Consider the following 22,132-nt stretch of genomic DNA (forward strand, 5'->3'; position numbering starts at 1 on the left):
TTTTCTTCCTCTTCCAGGACGAACAGCCAATGATCCTGTGGTTTCAAATTTCGTTATCATATTCCAGAGGTTTTAACATTCATTGAAATATTCTCTCTTTCAAGTCTGTTTCTGTAGAGCAATTACTGCTGAATTGTTTTGGTAATACAGTTTGACCAAGAAAGTCGATCTCGTAAACTTTTCGTCATTGTGAGCAGCAAACACATTGAGAAACAAGATCTCAGCCAATTTTTCTAGGTTTTATAACAGCTGCTATGTGACATCACATAAATTTAAATGTTTACTACAGGTGTTCAAAGTGAAATGCCCTCTGGTTGCGGCATGTGCAACTAATTTTTTTTCCCTGAAACACAAATTCCCATCACTTCATAAAGTCCTCCACAAAATTTCACACTTTTCTGTGGTGACTGGTTTTGCTTATAGGCTACTTTAAAATAGGGTCTTTTAATTATGGACGCTCTGTATATATACAACTTCATAAGATATTTAACCAATTAGTACATTAACAAGACTGTTCATAATCCAGTTAACTCTTTAATCTAATTTATATTGACTCACTGGAAGGACTTGTAGTCCCTTGGGGTCACAGAGTGTCTGTGTCATCGTAATGTAATTTTTTGTGTCTTTCTTGGTTGTTTTGAGTGTATGTTTTATGTGTTATGCTCAGTCCAATAAAAAAAAGTTTACATTATCAATATAGGAAAACAGTTAAATTTACGAAAATTAGTCGTACTAAGTGGGATCGATTGTAATATAATTTTTTAAAATTAGTTTGTTGAAAACAAACTGTAACTAAGAGAGAGCAGCGAAGTCTGATGTCCTGGGTGACCACGAAGAGCGCTGAGTTGACATTTTTTCCGTTAAATATTTTTGGGAGTGGGATGCCAAAGAGGAACCTAGCCTCGGTCAACAGAGTAAATTTTTGTTCCTAGTTGTGGCCCTGCTTGCCAGGCCCGTCATTTTGGGGGGAGGGTCAGGGGATCCCCCGGCTTTTGAAAATACACTAAAAATGGTATATATACAGTATATATACACTGCTGGCCACCCAAATTGCAACACCAAGAAAGACAAGAGATATCGCAACAATATTTATTTTGTAGACAACATGTTGACCAAGCATCAAATGATTAAATTTATAGACTTCTGTGAAGTGTGGTTCCTGCCAAAATCAGTAGCCAGAGTAGCCGCCATTGTTGGAGATCACCGCTGCCATACGCCTCGGCATTGATTCAAAGAGACTTTGGATGTGTTCTTGGGGTACAGCAGACCAAGCAGCTTCCACGCGTTGCCAAAGTTGATCTGGTGTGGCAGCTGGGGATGTAATCTGGGACAATCGTTGAGCAACCATGGACCACATGTTTCCTATCGGCGAAAGATCCGGAGAGCGAGCTGGCCAGGGAAGCAATTCAATCTGGCGATTGACGAAGAACCTTTGGACAATGCGTGCCACGTGTGGTCGCGCATTATCTTGTTGAAATATGGCTGTGGGCAAGCCCTGAAAGTAAGGAAGAACAACTGGCTCCAACACCTCGGAGATGTAGCGCTGGCTTTTTAAAGTACCGGCAATGCGTACTAGAGGAGTGCGAGAGTGATATCCAATACCGCCCCATACCATAATACCCGGTGCAGGACCAGTGTGGCGGTGCATAACGCAGCTGTTCAGCATCCTCTCTCCACGGTGTCTCCAGACTCGAATCCGACCATCGTGGTGTTGCAGACAGAAGCGTGACTCGTCAGTAAAGACAATTTCATTCCATTGTGCCGTCCACATCCTTCGTTCATCGCACCATTGGCGGCGGAGACGTCTGTGGTTCTGCGTCAAAGGTAGACGAAGCAATGGGAGTCTTGCGGACAGACCACTCTGCTGTAAAGGGCGTCGAATGGTACGCGCAGACACTGAATGATGCGGTACAGACTGAATGTGCTGTGCTATGGTTCGTGATGTGGCTGAGCGATCCGTCACTGCCATACGCACAATACGCCTGTCATCACGTGAAGTGGTGCACTGAGGTGGATGCGATCGAACACGTCGGTCCGTTGTACCCTCCTGCATCCAACGATCACATATCCGCATTACAGTTGTTTGGTTTCGTCCAACACAACCACCGATTTCCCTGAAAGATAATCCACAATCTCGGTAGGCCACTATCCTTCCTCTGTCGAACTCGGATACTTGATCAAAAGATGATCGCTGTTTTCTACGAGGCATAATTGATCGTTTTTTTGAAAAAAACCACAAGAAAAACACAATTGCCGTACTTCAAATCGTAGAAATCTCCAAGCCTTAAATAGCGCTTTGAAGTGGCGCCACAGGCGCGCGTGATGTGCGTCTGCGCTGAAATTCTAATTATTTGCATATCTCACCTCCGCTAATGCATGTTGTAAATTTCATATTATTTGCATGCTTCCTTCAGGGTGTTGCATTTACGGTGGCCAGCAGTGTATATATATATACATTGAGTACATGTACTTTGGGACCCCTCTCCCGGAAAAAGTTGAAATGACTGCCCTGTGCTGCTTACACACCTGCTTGACTCTTTACCTGGGTATATGGATCTTTGGTTTCTGAAACAATGAAAGGTGTTTAATTGTGTGTTAACGTGTGGTTTACTCTGTTTCATTAGTTTGTCCCATCCAATAAGACATGCGACTATCTCTGATGATCAGACGCCGCAAGAACCGCTGTGTTCATTATTTATTTTGATATGAACACACCATATTTCTATGGGTGTTATTTGTCCCAATTGTAATTATTATGCCTTTATTGTTTCTAATCCACGTGATAAAAGTTAATTGAGTTAGTTGAAGATTAACAAAAACAATGAGTAAATTAGACTTGTCCTCCAATTTTAGAGTTTGTCAAAACCAAAGAAAAGGAAGAAGAAGATTGCAGAGTGTCCTCCCGAGAGTCTCGGGACGAAATGACAAAAAACACATTACATTAACTATTACATAACTATTTACAAACTATCCTGCAACTTGCATGTGTTTAACAACAAATATACAAAATTTAGTTACTCACGTCATCTTGCGCGTGTAAAATGAAAAGATCAAAATATTCTTTTACATAAATTCTATAAATACTCTTTTCACACAAATCACAAATACTGATATTGTTAGTGCTACTTTGTCAACACAGTGTTGCCCGCTTCACAATACAGGTTTGCACAGTATACATTATTGATGGGTTCGATTTTACATACTCATCAATACAATTAGTAAAGTTTGATCAATTGACAATTGCATCACTATTTTATATTTTTGGTACAAATTTGTCAAAAAACAACACACCCATCATGAAATATTCATATTAATAGAGTTTGTGAGAAACACTAAGCAAAAATGAAGCAGTTAAGAGCTAAAAAAATTCAAGTTTACAATCCTCAAGATATGTTTGGGTATTTCAAATCACTCACAAAACATGAATTATATATAAACCAAACAATTATACCCCATTAATATTCTTTCACAAAACACTTTTGCACTATGTTTTATATACACTAGCAGCTATACATTCAAACCGTTCAACCATTACAAATTTAAGTTTTGTTAGATTTACTTTACATTGGATATTCTAAATACTCCTCTAATGCTGTACTCAAAATTTCTCTAAGGAAATCTTTTATCTTCCTTGATCTTATAATATATTTTATTGATAATTGTCTCTGATCTTGTGTCATGACTTCTTCTTGTCTCCGAATGTGGGCATTCAAAAATGTAGTGGAATCTTCTGTTGCTTTTACTTCTACAGAAGATGCATCATCCATTTCTGAGGTGTCTCCATTCCTGGTAATATCCAAGGGAACCATGTTCTGTGATAATTCGGTTTATGAAAAAATCACCCTGTAATCTTTTAATGTCTACATTTTGGTATATACTGAATACTGGTCGTCCTTTTGTGCTGTTATTCCATGAAATTTGCCATTCCATGATACGTTTTTCAAGTATTTTTCTTATTTGTGCTTTGCTATATCCGGTTATTACCTGCACTGTATTATAACTTGTTCCGTCTTTGGTGAGCTGTCAGCCATGTCATTTTTTGTATTATCTGCGTGTGCTTTGATCCAGTGAAAATGGACCGTCATCCTCGTTAATATTTCTTTGATAATTGTGGTATCTGGATCATCTCTTTTGGGTCTCTCCAACGTTTTTAACGAGGACATAGAATCAATATACAGGTGCAGGTCATCTATTAATATTTCTTCCGCTCTCATTAGGCTCAGTCTTATTGCTATCATTTCAGATCTTTAGACTTGCACAATCCGATAATCTGTAGCTTTCTGTGATTATTGGTATTCCTCAGTGAAAGATTATGTAACCACATGCTGTTCTTTCATTCATTCTGGAGCCATCTGTATATAGAGACCACTCATACTCATCATAAGAGTTTGTGTCCTAAGTTATGGCATGCATAGTCCATGGTTCTTCAATAATTAGACTTTTCTGCAATTTAGTATCTGGGGTGTAGATTTTCTATCCTATCTGTATTGGAATTTGTAAGTAATGCAGAAGGAACATTTTTCTTTGAGCTTTAACCAACAAATGTATAGGTATTGTTTCTGATAGTATATTTAACGCCTCATTAGAAACTGAGTCATAGCATTTGGTGATTAATAGCAGGGCTCTCCTTTGTGTCTGTATAAGTTTATCGTTCAAATAACCAAGATCTTGATACTAAGCTTCTTTTTTTTTCTTTTCTTTCAAACCGAGCATAACTCCGGTTTCTATCACTAGTTATGGGCGATTTACTACCTAGTGAGTTGTGCCGGAAGTGTAACTGTGTGCGTACCTAATAGTCTGAGTGCATATGTAGTGTTGTTTGATTTTTCAGTGCTGCCATCTATATTTCAGAAGGGAAGTGAGTGATGTGTTATGATTGAATCACATTTGTACTGTTTGTAGGTCTGTGGCGATACTTTTTAAAGGGGAGATCGGCTCGCATTCGTACCTTGAAGTTGGGAGCCACAGAAAACCAACTTTAGCCGACCACCATTATGGCGACGGTGGGGTTCGAACCTGAGCCCTCGCGATGCGAGTCTGTCACTATGCCCACTTGACCACCATAGTTTGCTTAAGCTTAGCGACCACCTGAGCACCAAGCTTCTGCTGCGTATAGTATTTTCTTTTCCATGTGTTGTGTTTTCTTTAACACTTTGTTAGCAGAGTGGATATCACATGGGTATTTATTTTGATGAGTATTTATTATTACGTTAGACTTAGATAGATTACATACATATAGATAGGAAGAATTTATAAAGTGGAAAGAGCAGAACATTTAGACATCTTGTCTACTTGATGTCCGAGGTGGAACTCACTAGTTCCCCTTACACAACACTAGGTGGCGTTGTATGTTCTTATCAGTTTAGTTCTTTTAGTCATTTCTTATAAGGACACCACATTCCTCCCCGCTAATTTAAAGATCCAACCGGACAGGAGCTTTCCTGGTTCGTTGGGAACGTCGCAAAGGAAAGGAAGTACTGGACATCGCTGGTGGCTTGCTGGACGTCGCTGGTGCCTTAGCTGGTGTTGGTAGATCGCTACTGATCTCTGCCGGAGTTGTCTGTTCTTCTGGAGCAATCTGTACTTCGGAGTCAGCAGCGACAGGAGTTGATGAAAGTTTGCCTGGAACTCGGGGTATCACCAAGCTTGGCTGGACTTGATTGCCAGCTGCTCTCATCTGGTCGATGTGACGTCGGAAGAGAGTTCCATTTACATCTACAGTGTAGTGTAGAACTCCGTCTTTGTTGAGAACAGTTCCGAACTTCCACTTGTTATTGGCGGATCTGTAATCTCGCACAGCCACACGATCTCCTGGCTCGAAAGTTCGGTCATAGAAGTCTGTGACCTCATTTCTGATTCTTTCTTGAACCCTGTTCTTGATATTTGGCAAGACTAGGTCTATCCTAGTTCGGATTTCTCTTTTTAGGAATAACATTCCTGGGCTTTGCATGGTAGTCGCATTTGGCGCTTTTCTGTAATTCAACAGAAACGTGCTCACTTTTTGGTAGATGTTTCCGGGAAATCTTTGCATCGCCCGAAGGGATTGTTTTAAGGTGTGAACGTATCGCTCTGCCTGCCCGTTGCTTGATGGTTTGAAGGGAGCACACGTTTTGTGCTTTATTCCATTATTCCTCATGAATATTTCAAACTCGTGTGATGTGAACTGAGGACCATTGTCACTCACTAACACTAAAGGCAGTCCAAATCGAGAGAAACAGTCCCGTAGGCATTCAACTGTCTTGAACGTGTTTGGTGATTTCATCGGGTATACTTCCATCCATTTAGAATGAGCATCGACTACGATCAAAAACATATGCTCGAATATGGGACCTGCGAAATCTACGTGAATTCTCTCCCACGGAGCACTCGGGTATTCCCAATGGTGTACCCTTGCTTTCACCGGATCGGACTTGAATCTGGAGCAATCTGGACAGTTTTTAGCAGCTTTCTCTATGTCGCTATCAATGTCCCTCCAGTAGACGTAGGATCGAGCAATTGCTTTCATTTTAACAATGCCCAGATGGCCTTGATGGAGTTCATCAAGAATTTGATTTCTAAATTTCTTCGGAATAAAAACTCTTTGGCCATGCATTATACATCCGTCCTGCAAGGTGTACTCGGCTTCCTTCCCTCCTAAAGGTTCACCGAATTTCAATTTCCTCAGCAATGGACCCAACTCTTCATCATTTTGTGTCTCTTTTGCTAAATGTTGAGCTTCCACTGGTAGTGTTTCGATTTGATTCAACTGGAAGAGTTCTATGTCATCCTTTACAACTAAGTCTTCGGACCTTAAAGGTAATCGGGAAAGACAATCTGCATTACCATGGTTCTGTGTGTTACGATAGATGATATCGAACTGATATGCTTGTAAGATCAAGGCATAATGCAGAAGTTGAGTAGCCGTCAACACTGGTAGACCTTTCTTCGAGCTGAATATCGCTACCAAAGGCTTGTGATCTGTTATGAGAGTAAATCTTCGGCCTTTCAAGTAAAGCATAAATTTCTTTACTGCCCAGATAATTGCCAAAGCTTCTTTGTCAATCTGGGAGTATCTCTGTTCCGTTTTTGTCAGCATACGAGAAGCGAAGGCAATTGGTCTTTCTGTTCCATCTGGTAAGACATGTGATAGAACTGTTCCTATTCCCACTGGAGAAGCATCCGAAGCAAGAGTAAGAGGTAGTGTAGGATCATAGTGCATCAAGATTCGCTTTGAGCAAATTTCCTTTTTGATCTTCTTGAATGCAGTCTCACACTTTTTAGACCAACGCCACGGAACGTCCTTTTTTGTCAGCTCATTGAGAGGATAGGCAATGGTTGCCAGATTTGGACAAAATTTCCCGTAGAAATTTACCATGCCCAGAAAACTTTTTATTTCCTGAACGTTTTTTGGTGCGGGAACTTTCAAAATTGCTTCAGTTTTCTAATTTGTTTCACTTAGGCCATTTTCATCAATTTTGTGACCTAAGAAATTTATTTCTTTTTGAAAAAATGTGCTCTTTTTCAAATTTAACTTCAGCCCATGCTCCTGACATTTTTTGAAAAAATTTTTCAAAGCCCTGAGATGTGACTCGCCATTTGTTCCGGTCACTCTGGCGTCATCCATAAAAACTTTTACACCATCTATTCCTTGGAATAGCCCATCAATGTACCTCTGCCATATTGCTGGAGCTGCATTTAGGCCGTACATCAATCTTTTACAGGCGTGTAACCCCTTATGAGTGTTTATGGTTAGGAGTCGTTGGCTGTCAGGGTGCACTTTCATTTGCAAATATGCATGACTGAAATCCAATTTTGAAAATCGTTTACCCCCATTTAAACATGAGAATATTTCCTCAAACGTGGGTAAGGGATGCTGAGGCACCTCTAGCTTAGGATTTAATGTGACAGAATAATCTGCACATAACCTTATGGATCCGTCTGGTTTCACCACGGGAACAACTGGTGTAGCCCAATCTGAAGTTTCAACCCGCTCGATAATGCCTTCTCTTTCAAGCCGGTCTATTTCTTTTTCAACCCGGTCTTTTAATGTGAAGGGCACAGTTCTCGCTCTACGAAACTCTGGGGTAACATTTGGTTTTAGCTTTAGTTCCACTTCATGGTTATTTATCTCACCCAATTTGTTGTCGAAAATTTCTTTATAATCATCCAACAATTTTTTGAGATCCATGTCATTAGCGGTCCTCACAGCCTTAAGGGAGTTCCAGTCTAGATTGATTTTGTATAGCCATTCACGGCCAAAAATCGTGTCTAAATTTTCCCTCACCAAATATAAGTTCAAGTGCAACTTTTGTTTTCCGTACTCCACTTTCACAGTGACATATCCCGCTGGGACAATTTTTTCTCCATTGTATGTCCGGAATACTAAATTCGTAGGTTGAACTTTTTTCTTCGAGATTTTTCTGAATCTCTGTAAGCTCATTACTGATACTGTTCCACCCGTATCAACTTCCGTACTCACTGGTTTATTGTCTATGTTGACAGTAACCATCATCGGAGGCTTTTTCGGCTCTTCACTCAATACCCTCTCTAACCCAAACATGGAAACGTCATTTTCGTTTTCCTCAACTGAAATCTGTTTCTGTTTGTTAGGTGTCGATTGAGTCTTCTTTGCCGCATAGCAGGCTTTTTCTATATGCCCGATTTTTTTACAGAAGCGACATTTGCTAGCAATAAATCTGCAGGAGTCTTTATCGTGATTTGCCCCTGTGCATCGTATACACGGCGGATATTTGACAGCGGCGGCAGAGTAGTTTCTGTTTTGCGTGGGCAGTTTCGTTTTCCTCTTCCCCGCTTTCACTACCTTCAATTCTGCCGGCTTCCCGATAATCTCATTCGAGAGCTTGATTCTGTGTTATTAACTCTTCAACTAAATTTTCCATCGTCAGAGATGTATGAAAAACTTTTTCTCCTACCTTTTGCAGTCTTCGAGTAAATACTCTATCCAACTTTTAAGATGGGCCTCGTCGCCACTTGTTGTGTGGAAAGAGCAGAACATTTAGACATCTTGTCTACTTGATGTCCGAGGTGGAACTCACTAGTTCCCCTTACACAACACTAGGTGGCGTTGTATGTTCTTATCAGTTTAGTTCTTTTAGTCATTTCTTATAAGGACACCACAACATGCATATTTTATAGATTTGTTTAAAGATAATTGGTTTATTTCCCCAAGTAGCTCTTGAGATTTGTCGTAATTTCTGCATTTGATTATGTACCTTAGCTTGGATATTAGCAAGGTGATTTGAAAAGTTCAGATTATAATCTGTTCTTATGCCCAAATAGATTATATTATTATTGTACTGTATTATATTATTATTTATCTTAATTGATGGTTTTCTTCCAACTTCCTGTCCATGTTCATGCAATATCTGCACTTTTCTGAGCCGAATTTCTCTGTCCACTGGTCCACCGCTCAGAGTATTCTTTGGCTAGAGTGTTCAAATGAATTGTAATTTGTTGATTTCAGTGTAATAATTAAGTCATCCGCAAATGCTTGAAATTCCTCGTTTTCCTCAGTTGGTATTTCAAGAAGTTCATTAATTGCAATTAGCCACAGGATGGGTCCCAGTGACAATCCCTGCGGGACTCCAATGTTATAATTGTGTTTTTCATTGCAATTGTTGATTGCAATTGTTCTATTCATCAAAAAACTCCTAATAATTTCCTCTAGGTATTTCGGCATTCTGTATATTTTTAATAATTCCTTTATCTTCCTTGTATTAATGCTATTGAATGCATTTTTGATATCCAAGGATATCATGCATATGTATGTCTTGCCTATATTTCTTCATAGCATAGAAATTATATTGTGTAGTGCCTGTATCGCTCCACAACCTCTTCTAAAACCATATTGTCTTCTAGACCGTAGTTCGTGTGTTTCCAAGTGTTGTATAAGTCTATTAGCAATAATTTTATCCATTGTCTTACCCCATACTGGGAGCAAGCATATTGGACGATATGACCCTGGTTGTGTGGTTTGTTAATTTTAATTTTTCAGTCCAGGTACATGTGTTGCACTATTAGGAAATTCTGGTAAGGCGAGAGGCAGACCAGAGATCTGGGGCTCCAAAATGCTTGGTTTTCCAGTGTTAGAGAGTACTGTAATTTTTTTTTCTAATTGTTCCTTGTGAGACAGAAAACGGTGCGGGAGCGTAGGATCCCTGTTCAAAGAGGGCCTAAAAATCATAAAAATACATTATTTCTTACATCAATTTTTAAAAACTGCTGTGTTGGTGATTTGATTACATCTTTTTAAGGGGGGGGGGGGAGAGAGTTAGGAACTCTCCGGCAGCTCAGCCCTCTCTGGTCATCACTTCAACCGAAAAAAAACAGTTTTCTACTCCTTGCAATGCAGGGAAACAATCTAGTTCTTAGCAGAAAAATGGGGCAATGGAGGGAGATGACACTATCTCAATTCTCTTTATTTTTTCCATCAGTTCAGGTACATGCGTTGCACTATTAGGAAATTCTGGTGAAGTGGGAGAAGGGCCAGAGATCTTGGGCTCCAAAATGCTTAGTTTCCTAGTGTTAGAGAGTACTGTACTTTTTTCTAATTGTTCCTTGTGAGGCAGATAGAAAAACGGACGACAAAAGAGTGCAATACACAAAGAGTGCTTAAAACCCTTTTATTTTGGTAATGACAAGCCCAGGAAATTGGGTAATAGAATGATCTCTCACTTATGTGTTGGAACAAGGAAAGAAACATGCATAATTGAGAGACGTTTCAGTGAATTGCATCATTATGCTATATCTTTGACCAGGAGTGCAGAAAATTGTATAACTGAGATAGACAGGTAAGTGAGAGATCACTGTATTTTTTTTCTCACTCAAACATGTTTTTTATGTGACAGCAGCCAGTGGAGATGGGTCAGCCAGTTGATCAGCAGCCAGTGGATAGTCAGCTTTTGTTTATGTTTTGGCAGCAGAAGAAGAGAGACTGTGTTGGAAATACTTTTTTTCCCCTTCCCTTTTTGAGTAGTATCAGCTTGTGCATACATTACAAAGAATAGAAAGAGAGCATTTCTCTCTACCCTGTTTTTTTTATTCTCAGTTGGGAGGGGCTAAGGGATAAAAATTTTCAATTTTCAACTATGGCCATCTATTCCAATTTTATCCTATGGTAAATTTTGTTGAGAATTTTTTTTTCTTCAAATTGAATATTGTTGATTGTTTATAAAAGCCCATACATGTAAGAATTAAATATTAGCTGAGTTAAATTTGCCACAATGATATTTTTTGTAAGTAATAATTTATATTTTTCATTAGGAATTAGATATAGTCTTGAAGTATGTCTAGATGAAGTTAAGGCATTATCTGCTCTTATGACCTTTAAATGTGCTGTTGTGGATTGCCCATTTGGTGGAGCTAAAGCTGGTCTGAAAATCAACCCCAAGGAATACAGTGAATTTGAACTTGAGAAAATTACAAGAAACTTTGCCCTACAGCTTGCAAAGAAAGGATTTCTGGGTAAGGCATACTTACTGTTTTTTTCCCAACCCTTTATTGAATGTCTTGAGTATAAATGCAAATTTACCCATTTCATAATTCAGCTTCAAAGCTGATACGAGACAGATTATCTAGAAAAACAGGTATTTGGTATCTTTGACTGAGTTAATACAAAAAGCCATAATATGGTGAGCCAAATTACAGAAAGATGTGTAAAAAAAATTTTTTTTTTAGATTTAAATTATCTAAACTACTGTACACCATGTTTTTATTAACAAAGTGACTAATAAAGAAAATCATGTCATCAATAAAATCGATGAACTTTAAATATGAGCCTACAATATTTGATAGTTCTAAACTTTACTGAAATGAAATTGAATAGATGCATTTAAACATTTTTTTTTTCATTAAAAAAAAAATTCAGTCACAATATCTTGTAACTTTATTTTTTGGTAGGAGTGAAAATACAAATTCAAAGACCGCAATTGGCAAAATATCCAACGAGATGGTTTAATTGTCAAAGTGAAAGACAAACTCAATTGTCTTTGTTTCTGTTTCTCTCTTATCCTTAAATAACATTTTTAATGTTTTTCTTGGAGTGTCTAACATGGCAGTATCGAAAGCAACCATACCATTTTCTTCAGCCTATTTAATAGTGATATCAAAAGCATCCATTGCACTTGCATGGCGAAATGTCTGAACAGTATCTCTTCACTTTGCAGGTCATGAATAATTCCAGTCACTCATAATTTGACAGTTTTCTTCTTCATAGTCAGCTTTTTACATCATCTGGTATTATAGCTATGCGAGCTGGTTTCGAGACATAACTATATTATTCGAAGCAGTAGATTAAACAATAAAACAATTATTTATTTACAAATATAAACGAAGGTAAAATAATACGCGATTCGGACGAGAGCAGGGACATGTACAAAGATGCGACCGGTAAATATAAACAACAAAAGCTCTCTGGCCAGACGGCCTTGACATGGGATTTTTGTGGTGTTGCCACAAAGAGGAAAATAATTTTTTTGCAAGTGATGGGAAGACACTACATTACTCCCCCTCTAGTGAACAGAAGAGAACGATTCGTAACGAGAAGGTGGTTTGATGAGTCTTCCAGAACGAGTCTGTCGTTGAAGTTTCGATTTATCAGTCTCGCTCGAAGTCTTCACTGCCGTGTTGAAATGAACCTTTTTCTTCGTATGAAGAGGTTGTGAAGTCTTCGGATGAGGTGCTTGATTTTCGTTAGGTTTTCCATTGATTTGAGATGAGTCGAAGTTCTCTGTGAAGCAGGGTTTCAACCGGTTTGTGGAAATGTTTTTTTCTTTGCCGTTTACTGAGAGAGTGTAATATTGGTCTGTCCTTTTGATGATTTTGTATGGACCTTCATACGGAGCTTGGAAGGGTTTTCTCACAGCGTCCATACGAATAAATACACTAGGACAGGTGTTTAACGCTGAAGAGACAAAAACATGCAGTGTTGAATGCCTTGATGGCGGAGCTGGTCTAAGGTCGTTAAAATGGTCACGAAGATGTTGAATGAAATCGGAAGAAGATGGAGATGAGGTAGATGTATAGAGAAAATTCCCTGGCAGTCGGATGTTCGTGCCGTAAACCATTTCAGCTGGGGTTGAGTTGAACTCTTCCCGGAATGTGGACCTTAATCCCAGGAGGACTGTAGGCAACACTCGAGTCCACTGCTTGTTGCTGTGACATCTGATTGCAGCTTTCAGAGTTCGATGCCATCTTTCGATGAAGCCGTTGCATTTTGGATTGTAAGCGGTGGTGCGCCGTCTTTGGAATCCAATTATGTGTGACAGTTCTGTAAAGAGGTGGGACTCAAATTGGGAACCTTGGTCGGTCATAATGACACTAGGAACACCAAAACGAGCGATCCATCCGTAGTATATTGCAGCTGCCACTGTGTCGGCTCGGATATCTGGAACTGGTATTGCTTCAGGCCATCTCGTGAACCTGTCGATCAAGGTTACGCAATACTGATGTTCTTCTGAAGAGGGTAAGGGACCGATGATATCCAAATGTATTTCGTCGAAGCGCTTGGAAACTGGTAGATAATGTCCCACAGGTGCTCTGGTATGCTTGTGTATCTTGGACTTCTGACATGTCAGACAGGATTTTGCCCATGTTTTGCAATCTTTTTTGATTGATGGCCAAACAAATTTTTTGGCAATAGTTGTGGCAGTAGCTTGGATGCCAGGATGTGAAAGTCCATGAACAGAGTTGAAAACAGTTTTTCGGAAGGACTCTGGAACATACGGTCTGCTTTGTCCAGTGGAAACATCACAGTAGATTTGTAAGTTGGAACCAAAAACTGGAAATTTTTGAAGTTTGAGACTTGTGTTTGAAGAAAGTATTTTGATCAGTTCATCGTCATCCTCCTGTGCTTTAGCCATTTCAGTGTAGTCCACAGTTTGAGGCATATGAATTTCGTCGAGTCTGGACAAGGTATCAGCTACCACATTGTCTTTACCCGAGATATGTTGTATGTCTGTTGTGAACTGAAATATGAAATCCAGATGGCGTATTTGACGAGGAGAAGCTTTTTCTGTTTTTTGCTGAGTAGCGAAAATGAGAGGACGGTGATCAGTGTAAAGTGTGAATTTTCTGCCTTCCAGGAAGTAACGGAAATGCTTTATTGTTGAATACGCAGCGAGAAGTTCTCGGTCGTACGTGCTGTAACGAGTCTGAGTTGGAGTCAATCGTTGAGAGAAGAAGCTTAGCGGTTGCCAATCATTTTTGACTTTTTGTTGAACAACTCCTCCAACAGCCATATCGGATGCGTCGACCATTACAGCAAGTTCTGCATCAGGAGACGGATGAGCGAGAATGGTGACATCGATGAGTTGTTGCTTGGTTGACTCAAATGGTGCAATAGCTTTTTCAGACCACTCGATGAGAGATTTGTCATTTTTCTTGCTGCCTTTGAGGTAGTCGTTAAGAATAGCTTGAGTTTTGGCAGCACTGGGAATAAATCGCCGGTAAAAATTGATTATTCCGAGATATTTTCGTAGATCTTTTACAGTCTCTGGTCTCTTGTAGTCTTGGATGACATTGATTCATTCGGATGTTGGATGGATACCTTCAGCAGTGATGTGATGACCAAGATAGGTGATTTCAGGTTGAGCGAACGAGCATTTTTCGAGATTGATTACAAGACCAGCATCTTTGAGTCTCTCGAAAACTTGTCGTAAATGGATGTGATGCTCGTCTACATTTTTTGAAGCAATCAAGAGGTCATCAATGTATACGAAACAGAAGTCTAAGCCTCTGAGCACACAATGGAGAAAATGTTGGAAGGTCTAGGCCGAATGTCATTCTGGTGAATTCGAATAAGCCGAATGGTGTAGTGATGGCAGTTTTTTCAATGTCCTCTGGTGCAACTGGTATGTGATGATATGCACGAACCAAGTCGATAGTGGAGAAGATCGTGCAACCGTGTAAGTTTGATGAAAAGTCTTGCAGATTTGGAATCGGGTATCGATCCGGTTGAGTGATGGCGTTGAGACCTCTGTAATCACCACATTGTCTCCAACCACCAGCCTTCTTTGGCACCAGGTGTAAAGGACTGGCCCATGAGCTCTGGGAGGGTCTGCATATGCCTTGTTGCAGCATATAGTCGAATTCCTTTTTAGCAATTTGCAACTTGTCTGGAGCCAAGCGACGTGTTTTGGCAACAACGGGCGGGCCTTTTGTGACAATGTGATGCTCGACACGATGAGGTACAGTTCTCAGAACGGGTGATTCATGAGTTAAACAGGAAAATTCAGCCAGTAGAATTCTGATGCGGTCGTCCCTGATGTCATGAGAAACAGTCGTCAATGCACAAGAAGGACCAGCAACAACCCGGCCGGATGAGCTAAGTGAAGTGACAGGATCGACGAGGCGTCAGCGTTTGATGTCTACGAGTAAGCCAAATTCCTTGAAGTCCGCTCCAAGTATTGGCTTGGACACGTCTGCCACGATGAAAGTCCAGAGAAACCTTCGTCTTAAACCAAGATCGAGGTATAGACGTTTGGTGCCGAAAGTGAGAACTTTGGTAGAGTTTGCAGCATACAAGGAAAAAATTTTGTCTGGAAAGGGTCGCCGATTTGCAGTTACCGGTATCACGGAAACGTCCGCTCCTGTGTCGACCAAGAAATGTCTATTACAACAGCGATCAAATAGAAAAAGACGACTGGAGACTTGGCTGGCATCACACGTCGTCATCAATGATGCCCCGGGTCGTTTCCCTGATTAGATGAGCTGACATATGCACAGGGCTTTGTACATCTCCGGGCGTCATCTCCGTAGCGCCTATGGTACCAGCAAATGTCCTTTCCGCAATGGGTCACATCTCTGCTACTGCTCCGTTGAAATCGCGATAGACTTTTAGCTCGTTTTAGTTCTTGCACCTCATTAGTTAATTTTGCGATCTGAGATGAAAGAGAGGTGAGGCATATTTCATGTGATGACTGGGACGCGTCATTTTCTGGTTTCGCGATAGCCATAATATTCGGATTTGCGTAATCACAAGTTTCGAGAATTTTATCGGCCACGTCGGCTAATTTCGACAACGATTCCGAGCTCACTGACAAGATTGCTTGCGCATGCTGTGGCAATTAAGAGCTTCAGCCATAGAGATTTGAGAATGTCGTCGCTTACCTTGTTTGCCGCGAGATTTCTCATATCCCTAAGCAGCTGTGATGGTCGACGATCGCCCAAATCTAAACCGGAGAGTAATTTTTTGATTTGGGTGCTCTTTGATTCGGACATTCTTGATGGGAGAGCCTCTTTCAGTGCAGCATATGGACGATCATTAGGCGGAGACATGACGATGTCACTGACCACGTTGAGTAGTCGTTGGTCCATGGCGCCGACCACGATGTTGTACTTAGTTTCTTCACTGGTCACTCTTGCCGTTTTGAACTGAGCTTCCAAGTGCACGAACCACAATGCTGGCGTCTCACACCAGAAAGGGGGTGGCTTGATTGCCACGCTGTCTGTTTGCAGGCCTTGCGTGGTGGATCCATCAGTCGAATCGGTTGCCATATCGCGCGGGTTCGAGTAAACAATGGGTCACCAATATATAGCTATGCGAGCTGGTTTCGAGACATAACTATATTATTCGAAGCAGTAGATTAAACAATAACACAATTATTTATTTACAAATATAAACGAAGGTAAAATAATACGAGATTTGGACGAGAGCAGGGGCATGTACAAAGATGCCACCGGTAAATATAAACAACAAAAGCTCTCTGGCCAGACGGCCAGAAGCCTTGAAGGGAGCTTGTCAGTAATGATGAATGTTCAGCTTTGCCATGGGCGGGGGGGGGGGGTAACCCATGGGACAACATAATCATAGTACAATAAAAAAGAATCAATCAAAAAATTAATTTTTTTTTAATTTTTAATTGAAAGTTCATTAAATACAGCATCTCATTGGCACTGGAACCTAAAGGGCTCAGGCAACATGAGCCCGCAGCCCCCCCCCCCCCGAAGCAACTTTATGAAGATGGATATTCCTTGGCTTCTGATACTTCACTGAACTTGTCAAATGCTGATGAGTCATTGATCAATTTTTGTTGCACCACTGTCATTTTCTGCACACAAGGGCTAATTAGACCCTGGGACCTACAATTTATTGCCGATACCGAATGGCAGGCTTGTTTTTATACTCCTCGAGAGGTTGGTGCGCTAACCCCTTGATGGGAGACTCCCTGCAGTAGCAATTTTTTCTGTGGTCATGTCACCGTTTCTGTTGTACCCCTGTGTCAGGAAAGTTTTCTGACAAGAACGAACTGGGAATTGAACTCTCGACACCTCTAAACATCCTTTGGTACTTTAGGAGAGTATCTTATTGACCTGGGCTACTGCGCCCGCTGATGAGTCCTTGAGGACTCAACATACCATGAGATCCTGAGTGATGATTATATATCTGCAAATGAAGAATTTGTGATTGTAAATTATGAAGAATACTGGCCTAGGCAAGTTGTTACAATGGAGGCTAATGGAGTTCATTTAAAATACATGACAAGATCTGTTAACCTATGGAAGTGCCTAGAAAATGAAGACTTTTTTTTTTTAAATCCTAAAAGGATATTAAACAATTAATACAAAAGCTAAAGCAACAAAGCACCACAAGGTAAGCTCAGGTAAGTGAATTTATACAACCCATCTAAGAAATCCTTGTGAATCAAGTTTGGGTAATGACCCATAGGCACCCCTGATCTAAATAGTGATATATGCATTATTGAGCAATGGTAGCTAGAGTGCCTCTTGTGATTGTGCATTAGTGATGTTCATGTGTCAAGTGAAACAGTCTGAACATGTCTGTGGCATGTTCAGACTGTTGTATGGCAAAAAGCATATACTCAATATATGTGTGTGTGTGTATATATATACACCATTTCTAGTGTATTTTCTAGAGCCGGAGGACAATCGCCCCCGACCTCCCCTCCCAAATGACTCGCCTGGTTGCTAACTCATTTAAAATGAATGTTTCTGCAAAGTAACTATTTGTTGAATATTTATGATGATTTTGAAGGTCCTACCATGGGATCATTGAATTTGTCTTGCACATCTATCTCCATTGGATTATACTGAAATCACCACAGCTCTCCTACTCGCACCATTATCAGCCAGAGAAATTTTTTCATTTTTTTTATCTTCTGACTTGGCCTACTTGAGCCACTGCCAAGGGTCCCTACAGCTTTCTGCTGGGCCACCATCTTTCTCATTTGGTTGAGCCAGTTAATAATTACTCTACATTTCCAGAGGAGTTTCGTTGATTTCCAATTTGATTCTTTGCTTATTGTACTTCCACATCACATACTTCAACATTTTCAGTTTTAGACACTTGCAACTTTCTGAATTATAATTATACTATTATTCGACTAATCTTAAATTTTAATTGCACTGTTCTATATGCATTAGTTATTAATTTTTACTGTCTACAAAGGAAACTGCACTATGCACTCTCCAAGTTCAGCTGATATCATGGGCGGAGATACAGATATCAGCTGATATCATGGGCGTGGGGGGACAATGCCCCCCCCCCCCAGCGTCAAAGGTGGAGTCGACTGATCTAATGTATACATGTATATATATGAATTGACATCATCTTGATGCCCTTCCCCCCAGCAATAATGACTGTTTGCCCCCCCCCCACAGGATTTCAAGTGTATCTCAGCCTATGGCTGATATATACTGACTAGTCATTTGTGTGAAATGTGAGCATGTTCCTCCCTGAATGGAGTCTAAAAAGGGGGAGTTTAGTATGCTTATAGCTTTCACTCTTTATTTAATCAACAATACATCTTTAAAATGACAGTTAATCAGACAATATAAACTGAATATAAATCATGTTCCTCTCTGTAATGACCCCCATATTTTGAACAAAATTAATGTGTTCATGTTGGAACTAAATTCAAAAGATATCAAATCAGAAAAAAATCTAAAGAAATATTTTTGAGCCACCAAACCTACCACCACCTACATAAATTTTTGAACAATATTTTTGAATTTTACGGGATGATAACTACCAACCCCCCTAGATGTGTAATGCAGTGAGGCTTGATTTTTTTTGTTGTAAAAAATGTGCTTTGCTTATGTTGAACAAAACTTTTTGCTATATTTCTCATTAGTTACTACACTTACTTCCATACAGTACTCATTCAGAAAATTATTGTATATATTTCAAGGTTATATTTGTAAAAACTGCTTTTCTGTTCCTACAATCAATAAAATATATTCTTAACGATTTTAGTATTAATGGTTTCAGTACATGTTTTATTAATACTTTTACTTTGTCACACAAAGGTTTTTGTCCTGCTACCCAATTATATTTACAAAATCTATTGTGAATCCTATTTCAGGCTGAACCTGTAGATGAAAGACTTCAAGAATTTCATTGCTGCTTTTAAAGAGATATTAGATTTTTATTTTGAGTGAACTAAACTCTGAACATTTATTATCAGTGGTGCAAAAATTTATTTTTGCTTTACCCCAACAAAGGCATTTTTGTTGTGTTCATCATAGCTTCAGATAAACAACCCACAATTGATTATACAAAGTAAGTAGGTGTTTACTGGAATCGGATCCAACAAATAAAAATCCATTTTATCTCTGACTGTATTTGAATCACTTTGGAAAAAGTATGCGGATTGGGAACTGTGACAATTTATAAGGCTCAATAAGTGAGAGTTCAATGCATCTTGGTATCACAGTATTGCAATATCACAAAGTTTAACACTTTTAGTGAAATAATTTACAGAAAAATGTTAAAATTTCAAATTTGAATTGTAGTATTAATCCACTTGTTTGTGTACAATTTTTTTTTTTTTTTTTGTATTTAATATTTATTTTTTGGGGGGGATTTATAAAGGAGTTGGAGTGAAATGTATTTTTGCATGCATTTCAACGCATGTTTTGTAGTTACTCACTAATAATAATGTTTTTAGTTTTTCAAGCATATTTCAGCTTTGAAGAAAAAAAATTGTTGTTGTCCACTTTAACAGACTTATTGCACCACAATTTATAAATCTGTTAAATCTTCTGAAATTTGTGTAATAAATGTATTGGCAGTCTTTCAAGTTTTTAGGTGTAATCTGATTTTTGACTAAATGTTCACTCTTAGTGAGCTTTGCATTGTTAGGGGTGACCCTATGACCCATATTTTACATTTATTTTTCTCTTGGGGTCACTTTTTTATGGGTTTTTGGCTTTGATGGGAGGGGGTTCACTTGAACACATGTAGGGATCTGATAGGTTTATAACAAGCTTAAGTTGGGTTTTTTAATCTTGGACCAGATAGAGAAGGGAATACAAGTAAAGGGATACATAGTAATGATCATGTCTTTAAACATGAAAAGAATTTTGTAAATCTATCGCGTTTTTCAAGGAGTAATAACCATAAGAAGAACTGTGCCACACTCTGTTGTCACCATTGTGTGGTGCTTCAGATCTATTTATAGGGTATTTTTGTGCTTCTCATATATACACATTTTCCTCCTTATGGTGTTACAGGAACTGTGTGATTTGTCTCACTCCAGACAACCTTGTATGATATATACACAACATAAATTGGTGATGTTCTTTATTGCATTAAAGTCTATTCCAGGCTCTGTCACATAGCAGGGTCGGGTAAGATTTCTGCAGTGAAATAAGTCAATGGCAGAGTTCTGAGTTTGTCATTGTTTCCATTGTCAATCTATGAGTGTACACACTTGATCTTTATATAAGGAAACCAAAGGGATACTATGCAAGATAAAATGGTTTTTAATGGTATCTTTTGTGTATTTCATGCACCATCTGTTACTTAACTATTCAGGATAAGAAACAACTCGCCTCCATGGTCTAACCAATAAAAGGAGCCATTGTACAAATACTTTTACAGCTCCTCTTGTTAGTGCTGAAACTATGGGGGAGGGGAGGAGGCAACTGCCCTGAGCAGAAAATTTTAGAAATAAACAAAAATAGCATTATAAAATAATTTAATTTTACTTCCAATCCCAACAAAAATCCAAGTTACAGGAGGGGGGGGGGGGTAAAAATACTTTGCTGATCCCCATCACTGTAAAATAAAATTATTTTATAATGGTATTTTTGTTTCTTTCTAAAATTTTCTGCTCGAGGAAGTTGCCTCCCTTCCCCCCCCCCTCCCCACAGTTCCAGCCCTAACACATACCCACCACCAGAGCTTTTGCATTGTTAAAGCTATTAGAACACTGTTCTATACAACCTGGTATTACCTGGATTGCTCCTGGTTTTGCTTTGTCACACCAAGTGTGAAAAACTGAATATACCTAATGAAAAGTTTTTTAAACCATACAGACTCAGAGTTGGATTTTTCTCAATGTTTTTTCCTGTCTAACTTGTGGGAAGAGAAAGGTCTTTTTTATATGTTAATACAAAATATTGATAATATACACTGTTTCCAAAAGTCTTTGTTCTTTTTAGAGTTTAGACATCTCAAATTTTTCTAGAAAAAATATTGGGCAAATCATTTTGAAATTTTAGTTATATATATCCTGCATTGATACTCACCATTTCCAGTGAAAATTTATTCACAAGTGTATTTATATATAATGAAACAACAAAAAATTTAATAAGAAAAAAAGTTTTTCTTAAAAGATTTTGAAAAGATCAACCCTGTATCAGAAAAAGCTGCAAATGAATTGCAACTTAAAAAAAATGTTGTACCATCTTTGTGATACTTCTGTACATTTTCATAAGAATAGCATGTATATTCATGAAAATATAAATGTTTTCGATAAAAACATCACCACTTTTTATCATATGATTTTTGCTTATAACATGCTGAGTTTTTAACCAATTTTTATGAAGTTTACAGATAACATGACAATTCTATACATGAGACACTGAATAGAAATTTAAATTGTGTCAAATCATTATTCAATGAGATACAATTAATACTCGTTTATTAAAAATACTCGTGTGTGCGCAAGAAATAGTGAAACCTCTTTATTTGAAAACTAACAGAACCAAAAAAAGAGGGTTTTTTTGCATAAGAAAGGAAAAACACGCAGAAAAATTTATATTAAGAAAATCTAAAATACTGTATTATATTTTGTTGCATATTGATGAAATTATAATTATTACAAATACAAATACAACACCACAACAGACAAATTGCCGAACGAGGTGGCTGACTTAATAACATCAT

At 38.9% G+C, this 22,132-nt stretch overlaps 1 protein-coding gene across 1 annotated transcript in view; it reads left to right on the forward strand.

Moving 5' to 3' along the window:
- LOC149074616 (glutamate dehydrogenase, mitochondrial-like) overlaps window positions 1–22,132 on the forward strand; it is a 103,264-nt gene that overhangs the window by 12,796 nt on the left and 68,336 nt on the right. Inside the window, exon 2 of the mRNA XM_089246993.1 lies at window positions 11,263–11,463. Coding sequence (XP_089103119.1) covers window positions 11,263–11,463 — 201 coding nt within the window. The remainder of the gene's footprint in view (window positions 1–11,262; window positions 11,464–22,132) is intronic.

This window comes from Pholcus phalangioides, unplaced genomic scaffold (assembly GCF_987345545.1).
Source record: "Pholcus phalangioides strain wild (caught in Gottingen) unplaced genomic scaffold, Ppha-v1.0 ptg000017l_1, whole genome shotgun sequence".
Taxonomy (NCBI): Eukaryota; Metazoa; Arthropoda; class Arachnida; order Araneae; family Pholcidae; genus Pholcus; species Pholcus phalangioides.